The sequence below is a fragment of the Hydractinia symbiolongicarpus genome, chromosome 15, assembly GCF_029227915.1.
Source record: "Hydractinia symbiolongicarpus strain clone_291-10 chromosome 15, HSymV2.1, whole genome shotgun sequence".
NCBI classification, from domain to species: Eukaryota; Metazoa; Cnidaria; class Hydrozoa; order Anthoathecata; family Hydractiniidae; genus Hydractinia; species Hydractinia symbiolongicarpus.
The window spans coordinates 1,953,037-1,972,893 of NC_079889.1; the positions used below are offsets into that span (position 1 = coordinate 1,953,037).

Below are 19,857 nucleotides of genomic sequence, written 5' to 3' on the forward strand. Positions count from 1 at the left end.
AAAACAATGCTAAGCGCTACTTCCTGTAAAAGGGAATTACCCACACGCCCTTCCACAAAGAGAAAAGTTTATCACACCTTTGGTAAAACAAATTTGTATTTCCATATTTCCCTCTAACTGATTCTGAAAAAAGGGTAAAACAACATGGACGCTGAAAATGGTATAAAAGGACCTGAAAAAATACGTTTGATATGAATGTGCTGGAGTGAAGACAAAGTCTTGAAGCTTTCGGCTAATAAGTTCAAGTAAGTTTTTTTATTACATGTAGTTTTTGGAGAATTTTTAGATTAAGTTAAACCTCGTTTTACTGAAAATAACTTTTAACAAAATCCTCAGTAGTTAACCATAACAAAATGTACATAACGTTATATACCCCGAACGAATCCATATCAATATAGATGGGGATGTGAGTAGATTTATATTCTCGTTTCATTGAGCAGAATGTCTTCCTCTCTTTTCATCAAATTTACAGCAAACAATGTCAGTTGTTACAAGCTCGTGAGCTTGTATTAAAACGCAAATGTGTCCTACAAGAATGGAAATTTTTGCCTCTCTAAGCACCGACACGGGAGTCGTCGTGTGTTCGAATCTCATCTTGGTAACTATTTTTACTTTTTTTTTCTTTTTTCTTTTTTAAAAAGATAAGACAAGTGTTCAAAACACTTGTTTAACTAACTAGTAAATAAAGGTGTTTCCACCAAACTTTTTAAAAGTGAATGTAGGCAGAATTAACTGAATTAATGAATTTCGCAAATTTATGGGTTTGTGGGTTTGTGGTCTTTCTTCTTCCTGTCGGTCGGTTCACCCAAGACGGACCCATCGAAAATTAAAAGTTCGAGGAATTTTCCGTTCAGGAAGGTCTCACAAATCAATTTTGAAAAATAAGTGTGTAACAAATATTATTGCGTATCTGAATAGTAAAATATGTCGTGTCTAACTTCGTAACAAAAATCCCAATTTGATAGACAGCTTTTTGTAAACTTTATTCGCGAAGTTGTTTGCGTATATTATATCATACGTCTTGTTCAGTTTAAGTTGGAACATTCGTTGAATTGTTGAAATTATTTGATAGATGATCATTTGATTGTGTGGATTGTTTGAGAAGAAACAAGTTCAACCTTCACAGTGTTTTAATACGTTTTAATTTTACTGATCCTGTTTTAAATATATATAAGGTTTTATTTTTATTACATCACTATGCGTAAATAAAACAAATCGTAGTTACTATCTCGTCATTATTATAAACAGAATTTTTCGATTCCTTCAGGTTTCTTAAAACGGGAGGCAATTAATAAAGTTCTTCTTTATTTTTATACTCTTGCTATTTTTTATAACTAGAATATCATGGAAAAGTGCAGGCTCTGCAAGAAAATCTTCCCATCTCTGCTAGACTTGCTTTATCATGAAGAAGATGATCACGAGATCATAACTCCCGACAGGTGTGGCATGTGTCTAAAGGGATTTCCCAGCAAATCATCGTGTTTACGTCACCAACAAATTAAGCATGACACTAAGAATCTTAATGATTTTTTAAAAAAGCGCGTTGAAGACATATCTGTTCAACCGTCCTCTCGAAAAATTGCTCGTTTGGAAGTGCAAAAATTCTTTAATGCACTTGGTGATTGCTTTGGTCGTGGTATCTTTCTGAAACAATTTATAAAGTCGGGTAGCTATTCTACTGACACAAAAGTGCTCCATGCAGACGAGTTTGATTTTGATGTTCCTTTGAGATACTCGTTGGAAGAATTGCATTTGAACCGTGAGGGTAGCAGAGTGCATTATCACTTCCACCAAAGACAAAAGGTACTTTTATCTGAATTAAAATTAATACTAAAATTATTATTGGTTATTATATTATTATTTTTTCAATTTAGACTTTAAATTTAAATGTGAAAATGTATGTATACAAGACAAAAAGCTGGGATGGAGTTCCGCAAGGTTTCGTCGAAATAAGGACAGCAAATGAATACCCTATTGTGCCACGGTCAATTCAAGAAGAGCTGTATAAAGATCTTTTGTGCGCTAAAGAAAGGTTAGAGGGTACGAAAAATGACGCACCCTGGCGTATGTATAAAATCACTTTTTTTGTGTTTATAATAACCCAAAAAGTGTTTTTTCTTTTCCTTAACCGACTACAGCTTGTAAAAGCACGTAACCATACAGTTATATATATTGTATGCTGTTGTTTCTTATAGGTACTGTTGTAGATGTTCGTATTGAAGCAAAGGGACCAGCTTTAACTGTCACAATCAAGAAAGAAGGTTTACCAAACATTAGTGTTGATCTGTGTGCATCAATTGCTACTCAACAAATTACACTTGATAATTTTGACTGGCCTAGATGGCAAACGAAAGATATCCTGTCAGAGCGGTTAATTAAATCTATCTACGATGCTGGCTTGCACCTTATACCAAAGACATTAAAGTTTTGGTATATTTCTGTTTCAAGAGCAGGTCGAGTTCTTATGAAAGGGATTGATGCCAATGACAGGGGATGCAGAAGAAAATGTCACAAACTGTTAAAAGCAGATTTTCAAACATGGATTGGAAGATCTGGAAACAATTTACCTGGAATGTCAACAATGATATTTAAAGTAAGACTCAACCATTATTTTCTGATCTCTCTTCACTTGTTAACATTTTTAGACACAAACGAAATATATCGAGGTAGCATTAACACACAGTAGTTGATTGGCTTAATAAAATTCGAATATTGTCCAGTTTTTTGTGATGAACCGCATAATATACTTTTATTTTGTCGTAACCACCCATAGTGCTACAATATAAAGGCAGTGCATGGATATTCCTATGTAAAATCTGCATATAGTATTGTCTGTATTTATTCCATTTGAAATCTATGTTGCAACAAACTTTGAGCAGAATCATACATGTTATAGGAACAGTGCATTAGCTTATCAGAAACTGCACATTAGCTGCTCAATTGCTGTAAATGAAACAAATGCAAGATTGCACAAAATAGGAATTTATTTGTAGCTTTTTTATACATTATAGCATCAATTATTTTGGATGAACGAGGAAAAACAATTGGATTGGTCTCAATCCAAGATTGCGAGTCGGTACTTGGACATGCTGGAAGATTTGTCCGAAAGATTAAGAAGCGGTGTTCTTTACAATTATTTTAAAGATTATGAAAATCTCCTGCAAGACAAAGACCAACAAGTGCTAAACCAAGTGGCAAATCACGCCGAAGCAAGAAGACAAGAACTAATGGCAATGGGATAAAGCTTTTAGTTATTTGGACTGAATGGAATTTCACTGAATTAATGTTTATACTTTTTGACTTATAATGGGCGCTGGTTTCCACTAGACGAATTATTTTTTAGAATTGAAAAGCCTCAATTCCTAAAAATAATTCGTCTAGTGGAAATCAGATTTTTTCAAAAGAACTTGAATAACTTCGTACATAAAAAAGTATTTCTAAAACCAAGAACACTATTGGTATCATATTTTTTGTCAGCAAATGTTCTTGCCATTAACAGCTTTCGTTATAAAAGCCTTTAATTCTTGCCATGTTTATAAACTTATTTGTTTTTTCTTTTTCAATGAATTTTATCCTCTCTTTATAGGTTTTTTGAAAAAATTTTAAGCACGAAATATTTTTGCAATCCATGGCACGATTTCGCTATTTTACGAAAAATGTCGGGAAATCTCTATAATAATAGCCGTATTTTGTCTATTCAAAAGGGTTACCGATATTCCTTTGATCTTTCCGCGAATTTTTAGAAACTAGGGGGTTGTTTAATTGGAAATCTTATGATTTATCAAAATAAATTACAGAAATTAATTTATTTCCTTTAATTTAATTAATAAACCTCTAATTTAAAAAACAAATTAAGTGATTAAAATGAATGCATTATTTTAATACGCCATTTTTAATAATAATTACCCCCGTGACCTCAATCGCCTTTTTCAATCAGGAGCTACAGAAAACAAATGGGACATTTTACTGATAGTTTTACTGACTTTGTTTTGACCGCTCGCACACAACACACTAATCAAACGCTTGATTCTCTTTGTAAAACCAATCCAAGACTTTCGCGGCCTGGACAAACGAAGAAACATGAGGACCGAAACATGATGGCTATTTCAGTTTTTAAAGTAATGCTGGTCAGTGCTGTTTGTAAATCTGTTTCACCTTTTTGTCTTTTATAAGCTTTTTATTTTCGTAACATTGGTTTTTTGTATGTTCTAAAGTGTTAAGATAAATATATTGTCACGTTTTTTTAGCTACGTACAGATTTTACACGCACCAGTTTTAGGATTTTTGGCTAGGAACGAATATTCTGTTAGCTAATAGCCTTACTTTTTACTAATTTTGTTTGGTATAGGAGGTTTTTCTCCAACCCAACATTTATTTTTATGTCGAGGATTAGCTAGCTCATATATTTACCTAAAAAGTGAGAGTATAAAAATTCAGTTTGGCTATCAATATCGCAATATTCTCAGCAATAAATCTTATGCCAAATGCAGTTTCGCTAAGTAGCTACATCTTTAATTATTTTCCTTAAAACTTTTTTTGCAAATAAAATAGCTGAGCAATTGCTTTAGCTGGAGGGGTAACCACAGGCTGTTTCCTGTGTTGTCATTTTAACCGAAGTTGATAAAGTTTTTTTTGAGAAGGGTACTGTTCAAGTCTGTTTAACTGTACTAAGCGGTCAGCTCAGTGTTAACAATAGTCTGTTTTTTTGAAAAGGCTGTTACGCTTATGCGGGTCAGCCCACTGTGACAATTAATTTAAACTTTCTTGGGAATCACACCTGTATGAATGTCTAACAATGTTTACCTCGACTAACCGCTTGCTTAGCCCTGTGCAAGAAGTGAAGGACTGTTTCTTGTGTTTTTATTTAAATAGAGTCTGTAAGAAAGTTTTTTTCAAAAGGGTATTATCCCTATACACCTGTGTAACACCATTTAACTGTACTAAGCGTTCAGTCCGGTGTCACGATAAATTTTTTAACTTTTACAAAAACTTATTCCGCAAAATAAAATAATATTGACCGATTGTTTTTGCTATGACGGAGTCACAACGGTAGTAAACTGTGTTTTTATTTCAGCCTTTGTTGCGGGAAAGTTATTTTTTTTAAAAATATGTTACAGTCGCAACACTACAATGGTGTATGCGCTTCACTTGATTAACAACATACTGCATAACCGTATTTAAGTGCTCCACCTCACAGGGTTGCACAGTGTGCGGTTCTTATTAAGCGCTCCTCAAGGCGTTCAACAACAGTTACTTGTGGCTTAACCCGGTGGCTCGATGCCGGGTTTCCCAGCTTCTATATTATAATACTTGTATACGTCTGTCCGTCTGTCTGTCACGCAAAATGGTAGCTTAGCTGCGCAAGTAGCGAGACGCACGCAATATGCGGTATAACAAGGACGGGCGAACCCGTGGGTGTTTCCACGGGCTATTGATTAGTTCTCCTTCATATCCTGAAAGAGTTGTTTGCAAAATGAGTGGGAACCCTGAACGTGAAGCCCGTGATAATGCAGCTAATAAATCGAACGAACGTGCTGGAAGGAAAGATAAAACAGATCTTATACCAAACTGCAAGGTCGCACAGAAGGGAACACTTTTGACAAAATTAAAACCAATTTGATTTACAATTCTGACGGTGGGAAGAAATTTAAAAACTTTAAATTCATTTTTGAAAGTTGCTACGGTAAACGTGTTGAGAAAATGAGAGCGTGGTTTTTACTCACTTTCGGTATTATGTCGAAATAAATAATATAATATCAAGGATGACAGAAGCCATTTAGCAAACCATCGACTCTTAATGACCAGCGGCAAAAAACGTGTTTTTCAGAATTATGATGACGTTTTTATCATTAACAATTGTTTTTTATGCTAGACTTTATTTTTGGTCAGTTGCAACAACCTGGCTTAAGCAATTCAAAAGTTATGTGAGGTGGCTCCCGGTTATTCGACAGCAAAAAAGATAAGAATAGATAGGATTAACCCTATTCATGGCATGGATCGGGAAGGTAAAGATGCCTTACCTGGCATACTTTCGTTAACAACAAAAAGGTCAACCCAACGACCTTGAAACTTCCCTTAGTTTAGTTTTTTTTTCAAAAATAAAATTTTAAGCAGGTGGCATACCACGTCCCTTTTCAAAAGGACTATGCCATATTATTAGAATTTCTATCAATATTAGCAATTTTCTTCATCAAAGTTCTTTATTTGAGGTCCGTACGGCACGTTACAAATAGTTCAAGCCTTTAAACCCCTATCTTCAAACATTTATTTACGTTCGTTTTTTAGGTTTTTGTAGGCGTGGTGCCCAGTGAAATTATCTATCTTCATCCAAAAGAATTAAAATACCTTCTTAGCATGAATAGGGTTGAAAGAGATTGAATTTCGACTGCATGGTATTTATGTGATAAAAATAGGTTGCCCTTCTGCATTAATCACATTCCCTTAAAACAAGTTTGTTGGGTGACTATGTGTAAATACAGTGGACTCTCTATAACTCGAACCCCTATAACTCGAATCTCTCCTTAACTCGAACGATTTCGCTGGCACGGTGTGAATTTCCTAATAAACTCTCATAAAAAACTCTCTATTACTCGAGCCCCTGTAACTCGAATCTCTCCTTAACTCGAACGTTTGTTTTGGTCTCTTTGGGTATTTCCTCTCTATACCTTGGACGTCGCAACATGTATCTAGAACTTTATACGTAAATAGAGTCTTAACTGATTCGAATGTTTCATATCTACATGTGTGAGGGGTCTTAAATGATTCAAATGTCTTTCGAACAAAACGTAAAGCAGAAAACAAGTCTTGCAAAATAAAATACAAGCTGTTAAAGGAGTTGAAGAAAAGAACTGCTCCAAAAGATGTTGATGCCCGATTCGGTGTACCTAGCAGTACAAGAAAGCTAACTCTATTTTTGGATTTCTTTTCTTCCCAAGAATAAATCGTTGAGATAAAATATTTTGTACTTTTTATTTTTTCAGTCCGTTTTTAGCCTACAAGGTCGAGATTCTATCCTGTACAAAGAAAATTTTCGTCCCCATTTCATATAAGGGAGAAAAATCACGCTCAATTGGCCATTTATACAAAATCTATACAAAAACTTGGAAAAACTACCAACTCTCTATTACCCGAACCTGTCTATAACTGGAACGGTTTCTGATTCGACGTGGCTGTTCGATTTATAGAGAGGTCAAGTTCGAAATACATTACTTATTACGGCGCCAGTATAGAATTCTGTGTCTACAAATTTTTATTCAATTCTCAGAATACAAAAACATTAAAATATGTACATTTATTGATATGGAAAATTTAGTCAAAGGATCATTAAAAAAAACGTATGATGTAACTGCATACATTTTGTTTTTTTTTGGCGGGGGGATCCTTATCAGTCATTTGACATTATTTTCAAAATTCCGAGGTTAGCTGTTATAAAAGTGCCTATAGCCTCAGCCGTATGTTCTTTTAAACAAATACGTATATTGCTTTAAGGCCATCCAAGTGTCTAAAATCTAAATCTTAGTATAAAAATCGTCTTTTCAAGCATGTGGACTATCTTTTGATATGGTCTTCTGATATTATACCTTTTATCAACAATTTAACGTGGAATTATACCGTTACCATCGTCACCTAATCCACCATCAACATCAATACTGGAGGTGGAAGGACGTTTTAGTCGTTATTATATGCTTGGTCGACTTGGATTATATATACTTGATGATTTCGAATGACCAAAAAACGAATCTTCATTAATATGAGACACACTGGTATTCGAATTTGTGCGTCGCATGTCAAGTTTTGTCGAGTGCAGCACAATAGAAGAAGTAGCTCGCTTTCGCGCGTGAGTTGAACCACTGTATAAAATGCGAATCTAAAAAAGCAGTTCAAATATTATTTCACTTTCCTCCAAACCCCTCAAAATGTTTGATTTTAGGTAAAACTCTTATTTCAAAGTCAAAGAAGATATTTTAGATTAGTCATTAGCCAGTCAAACATCTACGGGAATTCACCCGTCCCAGCAAAGTCGATAAAAATATATCGCATTTGTTGTTATTGGTAGCCATGCATGTTTTAGCATGTCCCGGTTTTTCGCCGAGAGACAACGGCTGTTATTACAGAGGTAATGTTATGGTATTACTTATAAACATTTTGAAAATTTGCTCGATCTATCTAAATTGAACTCATGAGTTAATTTCTAAGGTACGATGATGCTTTAGTGTTATGTTACTGTCATGTCTCTAGCTTGTAATTCCATCTGAAAGCTAAACAATACACACCTTAGGCAAGAAGATTAACATCAAGGTGACAGTTGTTGACAGGCATATGGCTATCGTCACCAAAATGAAACCAGTTTCAAAATGACTTGTCTGGTAAAGACCAATGGCACCAATAGCTCCAATTGTTGCAACAACAGACACATTGTAGATGGACATACCTGTATAATGCAATGTGAATAGGTTACATTCTTGAAAACTTTGTGACAGGTGATGCACATAATCTGTAGTAGTTGTTGTATCAAAATACAACGATAGATATAAATGATGTTATAATTAACTTAAGGGACAGTTTTTGGAAACTACTACCATTAGTCAGTAAAAATACACTAGGTTGGTCACCTGCCATATTTTTTTATTTATGGTGTTAACCAGTCATGTTTTGACAGACAATTTAAAGAAAAAGAAGAGCATTTGTTACATTTAAAATAGTTAATAAAGCATTGAAGCGGATACGACATTTAAAAGAATTATAATCTGAAAGAATAAATAATAAAAGGTTCCATTAGCGCACCTATCATTTTAGAGTCGTTCAGAACTGCGACTTTCACATGTCTCGTTTCCCAAGCCAAAAATAATCCAAACAGTAACAATAGTCCTTTGTAACCGAACATCACAATGGTGAAATGAAGTTGATACTCGCAGTTACATTTGTAAAAAATATATTCTTGACTGACATCTCCAACCAACTACAATAAAAATATATATCATATTTGAAAGCTTCTGTTTAAGCTGTCGTAAAAGAATCTAGCTAAATATACTCTAAAGAATCTACATAAATTGCCTGCTTCCATTTCAAGACTGCAAGACTTGACGAAAGAGATGAGCAATATAAAATGCATTTGGAAACTCAAATCTTTAGTTGCGTATGTTTAGATAAGATAATTAGAAAAAGTGGACAAATACAGAATTTTAAAATTAGGTTCTAATGGAAAAAATAAATGAATAAATTTACCTCTGTTGATCGATGTTCGTAAACCAGTTTAAAAGGTGAAACTGTGATCCATACGATGAAGAGAGAAACATCGACAAGCAAAAGAACAAGGATAGTTCCATACAAATGATGGTCTTGGATTCTCTAAACAGCAATGTTTTCATAAAAGTTATATGCTGGGTGTGTTAGTATTAATGTGTAGCACAATTCACAATATGCACAATAATATAAGAAGACAGTATGCATTGAGATTATAGATTACGAAAAAAATGAATAAATATATGTATCTTCAATTTGAAATAATCATTGCAACTGTTGAGTCGACAATGGTAAATTAAAAAATTGACTCAAATTATTTGTGTATGTGTAGCTTAGATTTGAAATACTTATCAGGGCATTGCAATTTTATGTTTCTTTTGGTTTTTTTGATTTAAAAAACTTTCTTTTGAAAAATGTTTTTGGAGGAAAAATTCAAACGTTTTATATTATATGCAGGGCATGGCAACACTTGTTATTACAGAGATATAGAGATTTAACATTGTTGCTTTTTTATGGATTTTTGCCTTTTTATCACAAATGCAAATGACAACTAGATTTATGTCCTTTGTATAATAGTCATTCTAAAATGTTTTTTAAATGCCAACTTACCACTCGATGCATTGATTTGACAGCTGTGAAGATTTTATAGATTCTCCACGTCTTACTGAACAAACAGCCAAACGATAGCGTGAAGCCAATGGAAAGCAACAGAATAACGGCCTGCAAGATTGTAAAGTTGTTGATAGGAGATTTTGAAGGTGTATCGTTTAAAAAAAGATCCAAATGTGCATCAATTTTCGCGGATTGAAGAAAATTCTTTTTTTTTCGTTCATTTTTGCGAATTTCCTTAACTTCGGAAAAAATTACGAAAGGATGCTTATTGGATTTTCTTAAATTTGTAAAATTTGATACGTCAAAGATAATAAGACGGCGACGGAAAATGTTTTTTGTGATGATGGTTAATGAGAAGTCACAAATCTTATAGTTGACTTTGAAATTGCAATACAACTTACATTGCAAGCATATTTAACTTTATTCAAGCTAATGAATTGTGAATCGAGACCATACACAATAACAGAAGTATAACAGACAATGCATCCAGTGATGATTCCATTGTTGATGTTGGGGGATGACATCTTGATCAGTCTAAACATATATATTTGTTTATTTCGTTTGATTTAGCTCTCACACTACTCACACGCATATATATTATCCTATGAAACTTCCATAACAACAAGATTGTACTCTGACAATTGTTGAGGTAAAGGTATTTGTGACGCATATACATACATTCTCCTGTACAATTTACAAAATCCCGACAATAGTGAAACATACTCAATCAAAATAAACATTATTGATGCTTAAAAATACGTTTGTCAACAAAAACAGAACGGGGTGGTATGAGGATCTAAACTTTTGACAATCCTAAGTCTTCAATTCGACATGGATTCATTTTGCCATCTCTATGCAATGACGAAGCGTAGATGGAATGCAAGTTATATCAGGAAAATAATAATCCTAATCTGAAAACGGATTATATACATGGCAATTCAAAGATGAGCAATGTTTTTAGATTCATTGATTTATATCTGGGAAATTGATGCACTGAAATAATACTGTATAACAATGATACGATGAAGAACTTACTTTTCATGACGATATCGTATGTTGACATAAAGGAAAAACATTGACATCAAAATTCCAATGATGGCAAGCGACCACAAAACTGAAGTTAACAATATACCATAAGTCTCCGTAATCATGACCGTCTTAACGCCATCTCTAGGGACCAGGTTATCTATGAAAAGGGATGTGATGGCTGATGTTATACAGTAGGATCGTGTTATAGTATGCTGAAGCTATATTGCATACCTTAGTGATACGAATTTTAGCGTAAATATGTTTGTTGGTGTGTAAAATTTAGTAGAGAACATACGCACAGAGCGTGGACGATAGATGCTTCTTGCACTTAGCGAAAAATTCAGTCAATTAATAGGAAGTCTTAACAAACGCCTCCTTAATACTGCCGTTCCTAACAAAAGTCTCTGTAACACAACTTTAAATGTTGCTACTTGTAGATAGATGTCATCTACAGTCTATCTAGAATTAAGTCTCCAGATGGACGCCATTTTTAGCAGGTAAGGTTCTTTTTATCACTCAAAAACGAATTCCATTTATAACCAAGAATAAAGCACTTCAAAAGTTACTAAACTTCACGATATCTTCGACGCACAACGTAAAAACAAACTGCAGGTTAAAAAATGACTCACCTTGAAATAAATGAGTTCCGTCTATATGAAAAGTAACGTTTTCTATAGAGAGATAGTGATGTTTGTTGAATGTTATGTTATCATTGAGCATGCTATAAATTGCAACCTCCACATTTGTGTCTAAAGTATATTGAAAATCTTAATAAAGAAACAAACTAAAGTAATCACTTTATATAAGTGAGTTGTGGTCAAGGGGTGGCGGGTTAGTGTTATATCTACGAATTCTATTTTATAGTTAGAGGGAGGCAGTTATGCACAGCTAAGCTACCATTTTGTATGACAGCCAGACAGACGGACATACGTATACGGGTCGCTCGTCTTTTATATATCACATTTCGTGTTTCCGTTACGTGACGCGGTGACCCTTTTGAACAGACAGAATACGGCTATTATTAAAGAGATAAACAATTTTTAGGCTGGGAACAAATTCCAATATACTTGATTGGGGAAACTATTAGGTTTAGCATTCACATACACAAAATCAATAATGGCGGAAATAGTTGCGAAAATGTCACTTACACCTGGTGTTTTTGGCGAACACTTTGAATTGCGTGACAACAATATCAGAAAGTCGTTCTTCTGTCTTTTTATCAAATCTAATAGGTCCCTAAAATGGCATTGGTTACACTCACTAAACAAAACTCCGTGATAATTCATATACATCTGTGTAAGAAGGAGAAACTCTGATACAACTTACTGATAGGCCAGTTATGTTTGCGTTTAACATTGCTTTTACTAATTTTTCTGCTCGTTCACGTGTGTACTGTGGCACAACTCCTGTCGCATTTAAACCTACGACAACAAAATTATCATCATGAAAAGACTTAGACTCGATCACAGATTGGAGAGAAAATTGTGATAACGAGTAATTGTGGGATTGCTGTTCCAACGTGTGATTTTATAGCAGTAATGTCATTAAGCGAAAGTGATGACCGCTCATCGTCTATGTAAATACGTGATCCATAATTAGACGGTCAAAGAACATGTGCTAACGATAGATAATTACTACCATTTGTTCTAGATTAAATTACGAAAAAAATTGCCCGGCATGGAAAGCGGAGGAAGTGTAGTGCCTTGTAATGATAAGGTTTCAGGTTTGAGTCTCTCAATCCGGAGCACTGTCTGTCAAAGTAGTGTTGTCAGTCCATATTGACCACTAACCGGTTTGTGTGGCAGGAAAGTTACAGTGAAAGGTAAGGAATAGCCAGCCGTTAAAAAGGAATCCCCAAAGACGTTTCTTACCCATGTAATGGGAGCGAAATTTCACTTTGGTTTGCTGGTGTTGAAGTGGGAAAAAATCGCTTGGATAAACAATATAATACTGTACTTTACTTTAACACCAGAAAACCCAATTGAAAGGTTTGCTTATTTTACTTACCTTCATATGGCAATGTCTTGTTCAAACCAACAGCCATTAAATACACTGCATCGAATGCTAACGTTCCAAATTTACTGCACCCTGGTGTCAACATGTTCATTTGCAAATAGCCCGCGATTGGTGTCTATAAGAATGAAAGAAAGTTCATTTAAATTAAGAAAAAACCTTTGCATAGGACTAGCTTATGTACCAGTAGGATTTCAGTTTCGTTCAGTTTTGTTGCATAGGACTAGCTTATGTACCAGTAGGATTTCAGTTTCGTTCAGTTTTGTTGTGTAGGATTAGCTTATGTACCAGTAGGATTTCAGTTTCGTTTAATTTTGTTGTATAAGACTAGCTTATGTGCTAGTAGGATTTCAGTTTCGTACAGTTTTGTTGTATAGGACTAGCTTATGTACCAGTAGGATTTCGGTTTCGTTCAGTTTTGTTGCATAGGACTAGCTTATGTACTAGTAAGATTTCAGTTTCGTTCAGTTTTGTTGTATAGGACTAGCTTATGTACCAGTAGGATTTCGGTTTCGTTTAGTTTTGTTGTATAGGACTAGCTTATGTGCCAGTAGGATTTCAGTTTCGTTTAGTTTTGTTGTGTAGGATTAGCTTATGTACCAGTAGGATTTCAGTTTCGTTTAATTTTGTTGTATAAGACTAGCTTATGTACCAGTAGGATTTCGGTTTCGTTTAGTTTTGTTGTATAGGACTAGGTTATGTGCCAGTAGGATTTCAGTTTCGTTCAGTTTTGTTGTGTAGGATTAGCTTATGTACCAGTAGGATTTCAGTTTCGTTTAATTTTGTTGTATAGGACTAGCTTATGTACCAGTAGGATTTCGGTTTCGTTTAGTTTTGTTGTATAGGACTAGATTATGTGCCAGTAGGATTTCAGTTTCGTTCAGTTTTGTTGTGTAGGATTAGCTTATGTACCAGTAGGATTTCAGTTTCGTTTAATTTTGTTGTATAAGACTAGCTTATGTACCAGTAGGATTTCAATTTCATGTTGTTCGGTTATAAAAAGCGTGTGTATTTATAAAGGTATTTTTGAAGCCCTGATTAAGCGGGAACAAAGTCACATAACATAAAAAAGCAGTAGTGAGGGCCATCGAACACGGAACTATAAACTGGATAAAATTAACTTTTAGACGACTGATCACGTTTATCTAGTCAAAGATCGGGAGAGAACCGCCACAGAATACCGCCCACGGAATATCGCCCACAGAAATTTGCCCTAACTTTTAAGGATACCAATTATAAACCATTTCAGACATTTCCTTAGCCACCAATTGCAACTTAAATTTTCGTAATTATATAATTATATATAATTATAATTATATTCTGGCCCCAAAAAAGGATCTTTTCATACAATTGGATTCCAAAGGTTAATAGGATTTATGCATCTGCTTTATACTTTATAAACCAAAGAAAGTAAAACACAGACTGCATTCAAAAAGAATCCTACCAAGCCAGATGTTGTAACTTCATTCTTCGACCATAAATATGAACGATCAAAGGAAATATAATTATGAGCAGCAGCCAAAGCCTCTTCTTTAGTACAATTATATTCATGATAGTCCGTTTCTTCGAAAGATCTGCGAGGAACACCGTATCCTAACACCCATTGATATTTTGATCCGTACATTCCTCTCTTGTAGGCCTAGATTAAAAAAATATTGATCTTAAATGCGTGCAAAAATCTTAGTTAAGAATGGTCTGGTAATGGGTCATTGTTCTTGGAAAAAAAATTGTAAGTTTGTGCTTACTCTAAAACAGAAGTGGTTAATTTAAAAATCGATAAAAAGTTGAAACAATGGAAATTTTTTAACCCATGCTCTCATCAAAAGAATCTAAAGATTATTAAAACACGATACATATCCCAGCACTTTTCTTTACTAAACACGACTCGATTTTTAACAAAACTAAGATTAACTTTAAACGTCTTGCCAAATCAAAATTATACTAAATTTTCTCTCCTGAATGTAGTTCAATAGGCTGACAACTATGCATGAGTTGGGGCAAAGTGAGGTGTACAGAAAATACAGTGGGAAAAACAATGCTTTCCCTACCCTGATAATATAAGTAATCATTCACTATGAGTGAATAAACCTTCTTACCTCGCAGAACACCCTTCGTATTCTAAATTGTCCAACAAAAGCAATAATGATTCGTGCGTCGACATCCTAAAAAGAACATAATTGTCATTGCTTTGTATTTATCTGATTTTATATTTCTAATTTATAATTTAAAAAAATAGTGTTGTGTACCTGCAGTTCATCAAACATTTTCAGTATGGATTTGGGGTCTGCGTCAAAACTTAGTTGCTTTACTACTGTGACATTTGCACGCGATAATATCCGCGTTAGGTCTTCTACTGTCTATAAAAGAGAATTTTTTAAAATATGTTAGGTAGTGAAATTCGCAAAACTGGGAAAAATAGCATTTCCAACAAACTCGTCTATCTAGAGCTTGCATTTAGAATAAAGCGTCTTATTCGCCCAAACTTTGTGGTTAAATCTTGTAACTACCCTATTTCATTGTTCGAAATTTTTACATTCTCAGGCTTTTTTTAGCCTATGTTAGTCTTACGGGACGATTATCGATATTCAGTTGGGACGAAGTTGACGTGAATAAGTCGCGAAATTTTTTTACAAAACATTAAACTTTGCTATGAACATGCGCGAAAATTAATTTCCTTGAAATTCTGAAGAACAAAAGAATCGAAATTTCTGACAAATCAATTTATTGTTGCTACTAATTTTCGCCACAGAATAAAATATTCTATTACGTAGGGATATTGAGCATGTCGTTGATAAATAATGTGTCTGTTATTATGTAGCCGAAAATTTAATTTTTTGATATTAATATTCAATAACGGAAAGGTCCAAAAAATATTTTAGTTGGCTCTTATTTTCATCACATCCTCAAAATTTTATGTATAAGCAAAATTTTATGTCTAAGCCTAAATATACACACGCCCTTGTGTACGCCCATTTTAACGTGGGCGTCAGGATTAGTATTGCACAACAAATAATTTCCAAAGCTTATATTTAGAGCTTAAAATTAAGTTACGTTAATACGCCTAAAAGAACGCTCTTTCTTACGTTTATACTCAGCAGTGATGTTTCGTCATAAACCACAGCGACTCTCTTCCATTTAAAATGGCGCATCAACCTCTCCTTCCCAGCTGTAAAATAACGTAAAACGGGGGATGTTCGAAGAACGTAGGGGAACGTTTTTTCATCTTCTTCCAGGCGCCCGAACTCGTCGTTGGCTGCATAACTCACCTGGAGAGAAGAATGAAAATAAAAACTTCTATTAATGAAAAAATAACCACAACGGTGAAGAGCTGTGTGACGAAATACTTACAGTAGGTAAGTTGTGTATTGTTGTCGCTTTGCCAATAGCTTCCACTTTTACGCTATATGCAGGTCCAATCATCCCATGGAAAAACCGAGTCTTGTCTCGAATGAATTGATAGAAATACACTAGCGCATTCCCAGGATGAATTGGCTAAAGCATTAAAAAGAAAAATAAGATTAATTTAACAACTTTTCGTATGCTATTTTTGTGTTTTTAAAAAAATTTAATTTTTTTGGTTAGCAATATATAAGAATTGATTTTGATGGAGGATGCCATATGAATGACCGATAAAAAATTTCTTGGGAGGCCGTGTCGCCCTAGGTCGCCAAAGTTTTATTATCATTTAAGTGTACTTCTATTTTTTTACAATTTTTAATTTTTATTTGCTTTGCAATTGAATTTTGTAAAGTATTTTTATTATTTTTCTTGAATAATTATCCAATCAATATCACATATTCACCTTTCGCACGACCGTTTCTATTTCATAGTTTTTCAGAATCGTGTCATCTTTGTTTATCTGAGCAACAGAGGTAGTAATGGCAGTGTAAAAACAAAATCGATCTGTAGTTCCAGTCTTTGGGATTTGTACAGCAAGTAACAATTTTTCTTTCGCATGAACGCTGGTTGTTGACAAGATGGGTAGAAGCAAGAATGTGAGATGGAAAACTTGCATTTTTGATGACCGAATATTTCAAGTTTGCTCTAAAAAAAATTAACATAGTAACAGAGACGGCTGTTTCATTAATTATATTAAAACCATAACTCCTAGAAATGGAATATGTTCCTGCAAAAAACTCCTGAATAGTTGCAAAAATAGTAAAAATACCAGGAAAACCGACAACAACACCGTCAACAACACCGTCAACAACACCGTTAACAAAACCGTCAACAACACCGACAGCACTTTTGACAGGAGTAATTTACCATAATTGTGGTCAAACTTTGGCAAAGTAAATCCATCATAAATTTGTTTGTAAAGTTACCGCATGCAGTGTTTGCTTGGTATAAAATTACAACCACTAAGCAACTGATTAAACTCCTGCCTTTATGGACATTTTAAAGGCCTGTCTTCACTAAACAATTTTCTGTGCTGTTATTATTTAGATTGTGTTGTGGTTTTGCAGTGCAAAAGTAAAAATACTTAGTATGTACAGAGTATTGTGCAAGTGCAAAGCTGCGCAGAACAACAACACAACAACATTTATTTCCCGCGCGTTTACATCAGCCAGATCAAATAACCATAAAAAGAGAGAGACTTCCATCTTTTTTAGGTTCTATAAAAACACTTTTCCTTCTAGGAACTAACTTATATATGTTTTGTATTTTATCGACAAGTTAGATCAAACATCAAAAAATCATTTTTTGGTTAATTCCATATTAATATTTTATCAAATATTTTATATTGTAAAAGTAACTTAGAAATAAATATTAGAATTGATGTTAAAAAATCAGCGGTATATTTGATTGTTAAACAACCTTGACTTTAGGCGAAATAAAGATGTTATGAATATCGGTATTTCCTAACATTTGAATAGCTAAATAAAAGTTCTTTATGTTGAAGAAATATAATAATTTCGACCTCACGTGGCTTTTTATGTGAAAATATTCAAAAATTAGATTTCTTATTTCACGCGTCTGTAGCAGGAGATATTATGTAAGAGAATTCAGGCATCTTCAAAGTTCCAGGTTATTACTGAAAACGTTTTTGCATTTAGCTAAGTTTGCGCAATGTTATATATTTTTTAAAAAACTGTTTTTGCAGTGAGAAAAAGGAATAGATAATTTAATGGTCGACAAATTTTAATTCGTGCTAAAACAACTAAAGGAACGCAACGGACAAAAACAAATAATATTTCCACTCCCATAATGTAAACATTTTAAGTATGAATGCTCAGAAGCATTTCTGTTCCTGTCCGCAAGGTGGAAAACAGCCTTAACCTGTCAAAAGAACCTAATTTAGATGTAAACACCGTAAAAATGTAAGTAAACGTTCCAGTTATGTTAGTACGGATAACATTAAGAAAAAAATTTGGCTTGGAAAATACAACCTTGGCCATGTTTCCTGTCTCGAATACCTGGTGAAAATTTAATAATCTTACACAAAAACACAGGTCTACAATTATTACCTTTTGGGCAAAAATCATCCCGAAATAGTCGTAGCATATTCTTAGTACAGTTAATATGAGAGATGATCAGTTATCTGAGAATGCAAACTGGTGTAAAAATCACCTCTAAGGTCTGATTGTTTAAGCAGTTTGATTGAACTGACAGACAGACAACTAGATAATAACTTAGAACAAAAAAATTCATATCAATTGTATAGTTTATACGAGTTAACAAAGAATGAAATTCAAAACAAGTGTATTCTTAAAACATTCTTAACTGGTTGTCTAATTTCTTCCTAAATATTCTTTCAGAGTATATTCTTTTTCACAAAAATAATATATTATCAAAATTTTCCTCACCTTGTACAGCCGATAAAAAAAAAAGTATTCAACGTTGCTGGTTTGATAGAATGTGTTAATGAGTCGTCGGAAGAGAAAACAATCTTAAATGGTAAAGTCGTTAGCTACAAGCAATTACCTTTATTGTGATTCATTTGTTAATTACCATATTAATTCCTTCGTTTAAGGTAATTACAAATTTCTTTCTAATTATAATGACAAAGGTTCCTAAAGTTGTTTTGCTTGTATCATTATTTTGCTTGTAGTTTTTATTTGAAGATTTTTCTATCATCGTCGGCGAGTTTAGTTTGATTCAGAAGTTTTTATTAAAATGATTAGATCTGTGTAGGTGTTGATGCTACTGCGCATGCACAATGATAAGTACAAAAAAATTATTTTCCCCATGTGGTTGAAAAACGTCTAAATTTTGGCGAAGGCTAATTCGTTTTTACGTTCTTGTCTGTAAAATCTTTAAAAATCGTAAGATATTCGTAAATGGACGAATCAAATATTTTGGCGCTTGTGCACACACATACATTTTATTTTTCATTGATTTTGAATAACTTTTTTTAAAAAAACATCGAATCATTTTCTCATTTCATAGTAGTTTAGGGGTAGTTGTCATATTGTTAACATTTAAATTGTCATCTACTGCGTCACCATAATGGGGCCTTAACTACCGGGCTGCCATCATCAATCATTAATCATCATTATTTTCATCATATATTTTGTCAGCATTATTTTTATGCATCTGGTGATTTATACGAGGAATGTTTGATAACATCACTGTTATTTGGGGTGGGAATAATTTTACGTCAGTTACGTAATTCGGTTTGACGTGTCTTGGTTGTTGTTAGCAGCCAAATGCATTCAACCACAGCGACTTAGTTTTAATTGTGTTCTGTGATTCAAGAACACAATGACGTCATGCGTCGGCCCTTTAAATTTTCTTCCAAACACTGACTTTCATTTTATATTAGCTACACGGGACATGACACTAGACGTGGAAAATTGAACATTCATTCAAATGATTTATTACTCATAAAAATGTTCACAACTTTATTAAAAGTTGTTGTTAACGTTTCCTTTATGGACGACAAGTATTATTTCGAGATAGGTGATATTTCGAGATAGTTATTGTGTTTTACGGGAGAAAAAGCGAACAAGATTAAAA

General features: G+C 33.8%; 4 protein-coding genes across 6 annotated transcripts in view; 1 reads left to right on the top strand and 3 right to left on the bottom strand.

Annotated features, from left to right (window-relative positions):
* Positions 1-19,857, bottom strand: part of LOC130629008 (ubiquitin thioesterase OTU1-like) — a 74,910-nt gene that overhangs the window by 51,988 nt on the left and 3,065 nt on the right. The gene's annotated exons all lie outside the window — the stretch shown is intronic.
* Positions 88-4,246, top strand: LOC130629003 (uncharacterized). 3 transcript variants are annotated; one of them, XM_057442089.1, is made up of 5 exons: positions 88-245; positions 1,339-1,803; positions 1,875-2,064; positions 2,196-2,593; positions 2,994-3,134. In XM_057442089.1, the coding sequence occupies exons 2-5, from the start codon at positions 1,345-1,347 to the stop codon at positions 3,009-3,011; spliced, it is 1,065 nt and encodes a 354-aa protein (XP_057298072.1). In that variant the 5' UTR covers positions 88-245; positions 1,339-1,344; the 3' UTR covers positions 3,012-3,134. The 3 variants fall into 3 exon arrangements, with proteins under 3 accessions (XP_057298072.1, XP_057298070.1, XP_057298071.1); XM_057442087.1 differs by having other exon boundaries at positions 89-245; positions 3,012-4,246; XM_057442088.1 differs by having other exon boundaries at positions 89-245; positions 1,875-2,040; positions 3,012-4,246.
* Positions 7,249-8,965, bottom strand: LOC130629010 (gamma-aminobutyric acid type B receptor subunit 2-like). Its single transcript, XM_057442099.1, has 3 exons — positions 8,785-8,965; positions 8,274-8,431; positions 7,249-7,867 (listed from the first exon to the last, which is right to left on the bottom strand). The coding sequence occupies exons 1-3, from the start codon at positions 8,882-8,884 to the stop codon at positions 7,679-7,681; spliced, it is 447 nt and encodes a 148-aa protein (XP_057298082.1). The 5' UTR covers positions 8,885-8,965; the 3' UTR covers positions 7,249-7,678.
* Positions 8,978-18,969, bottom strand: LOC130628615 (gamma-aminobutyric acid type B receptor subunit 2-like). Its single transcript, XM_057441596.1, has 16 exons — positions 18,705-18,969; positions 16,700-16,941; positions 16,246-16,389; positions 15,981-16,163; positions 15,144-15,254; positions 14,994-15,059; positions 14,342-14,536; positions 12,892-13,015; positions 12,211-12,305; positions 12,033-12,120; positions 11,514-11,633; positions 10,891-11,041; positions 10,257-10,389; positions 9,853-9,963; positions 9,226-9,348; positions 8,978-9,079 (listed from the first exon to the last, which is right to left on the bottom strand). Exons 2-16 carry the CDS (start codon positions 16,910-16,912, stop codon positions 8,978-8,980), a joined length of 1,959 nt encoding a protein of 652 aa, XP_057297579.1. The 5' UTR covers positions 16,913-16,941; positions 18,705-18,969.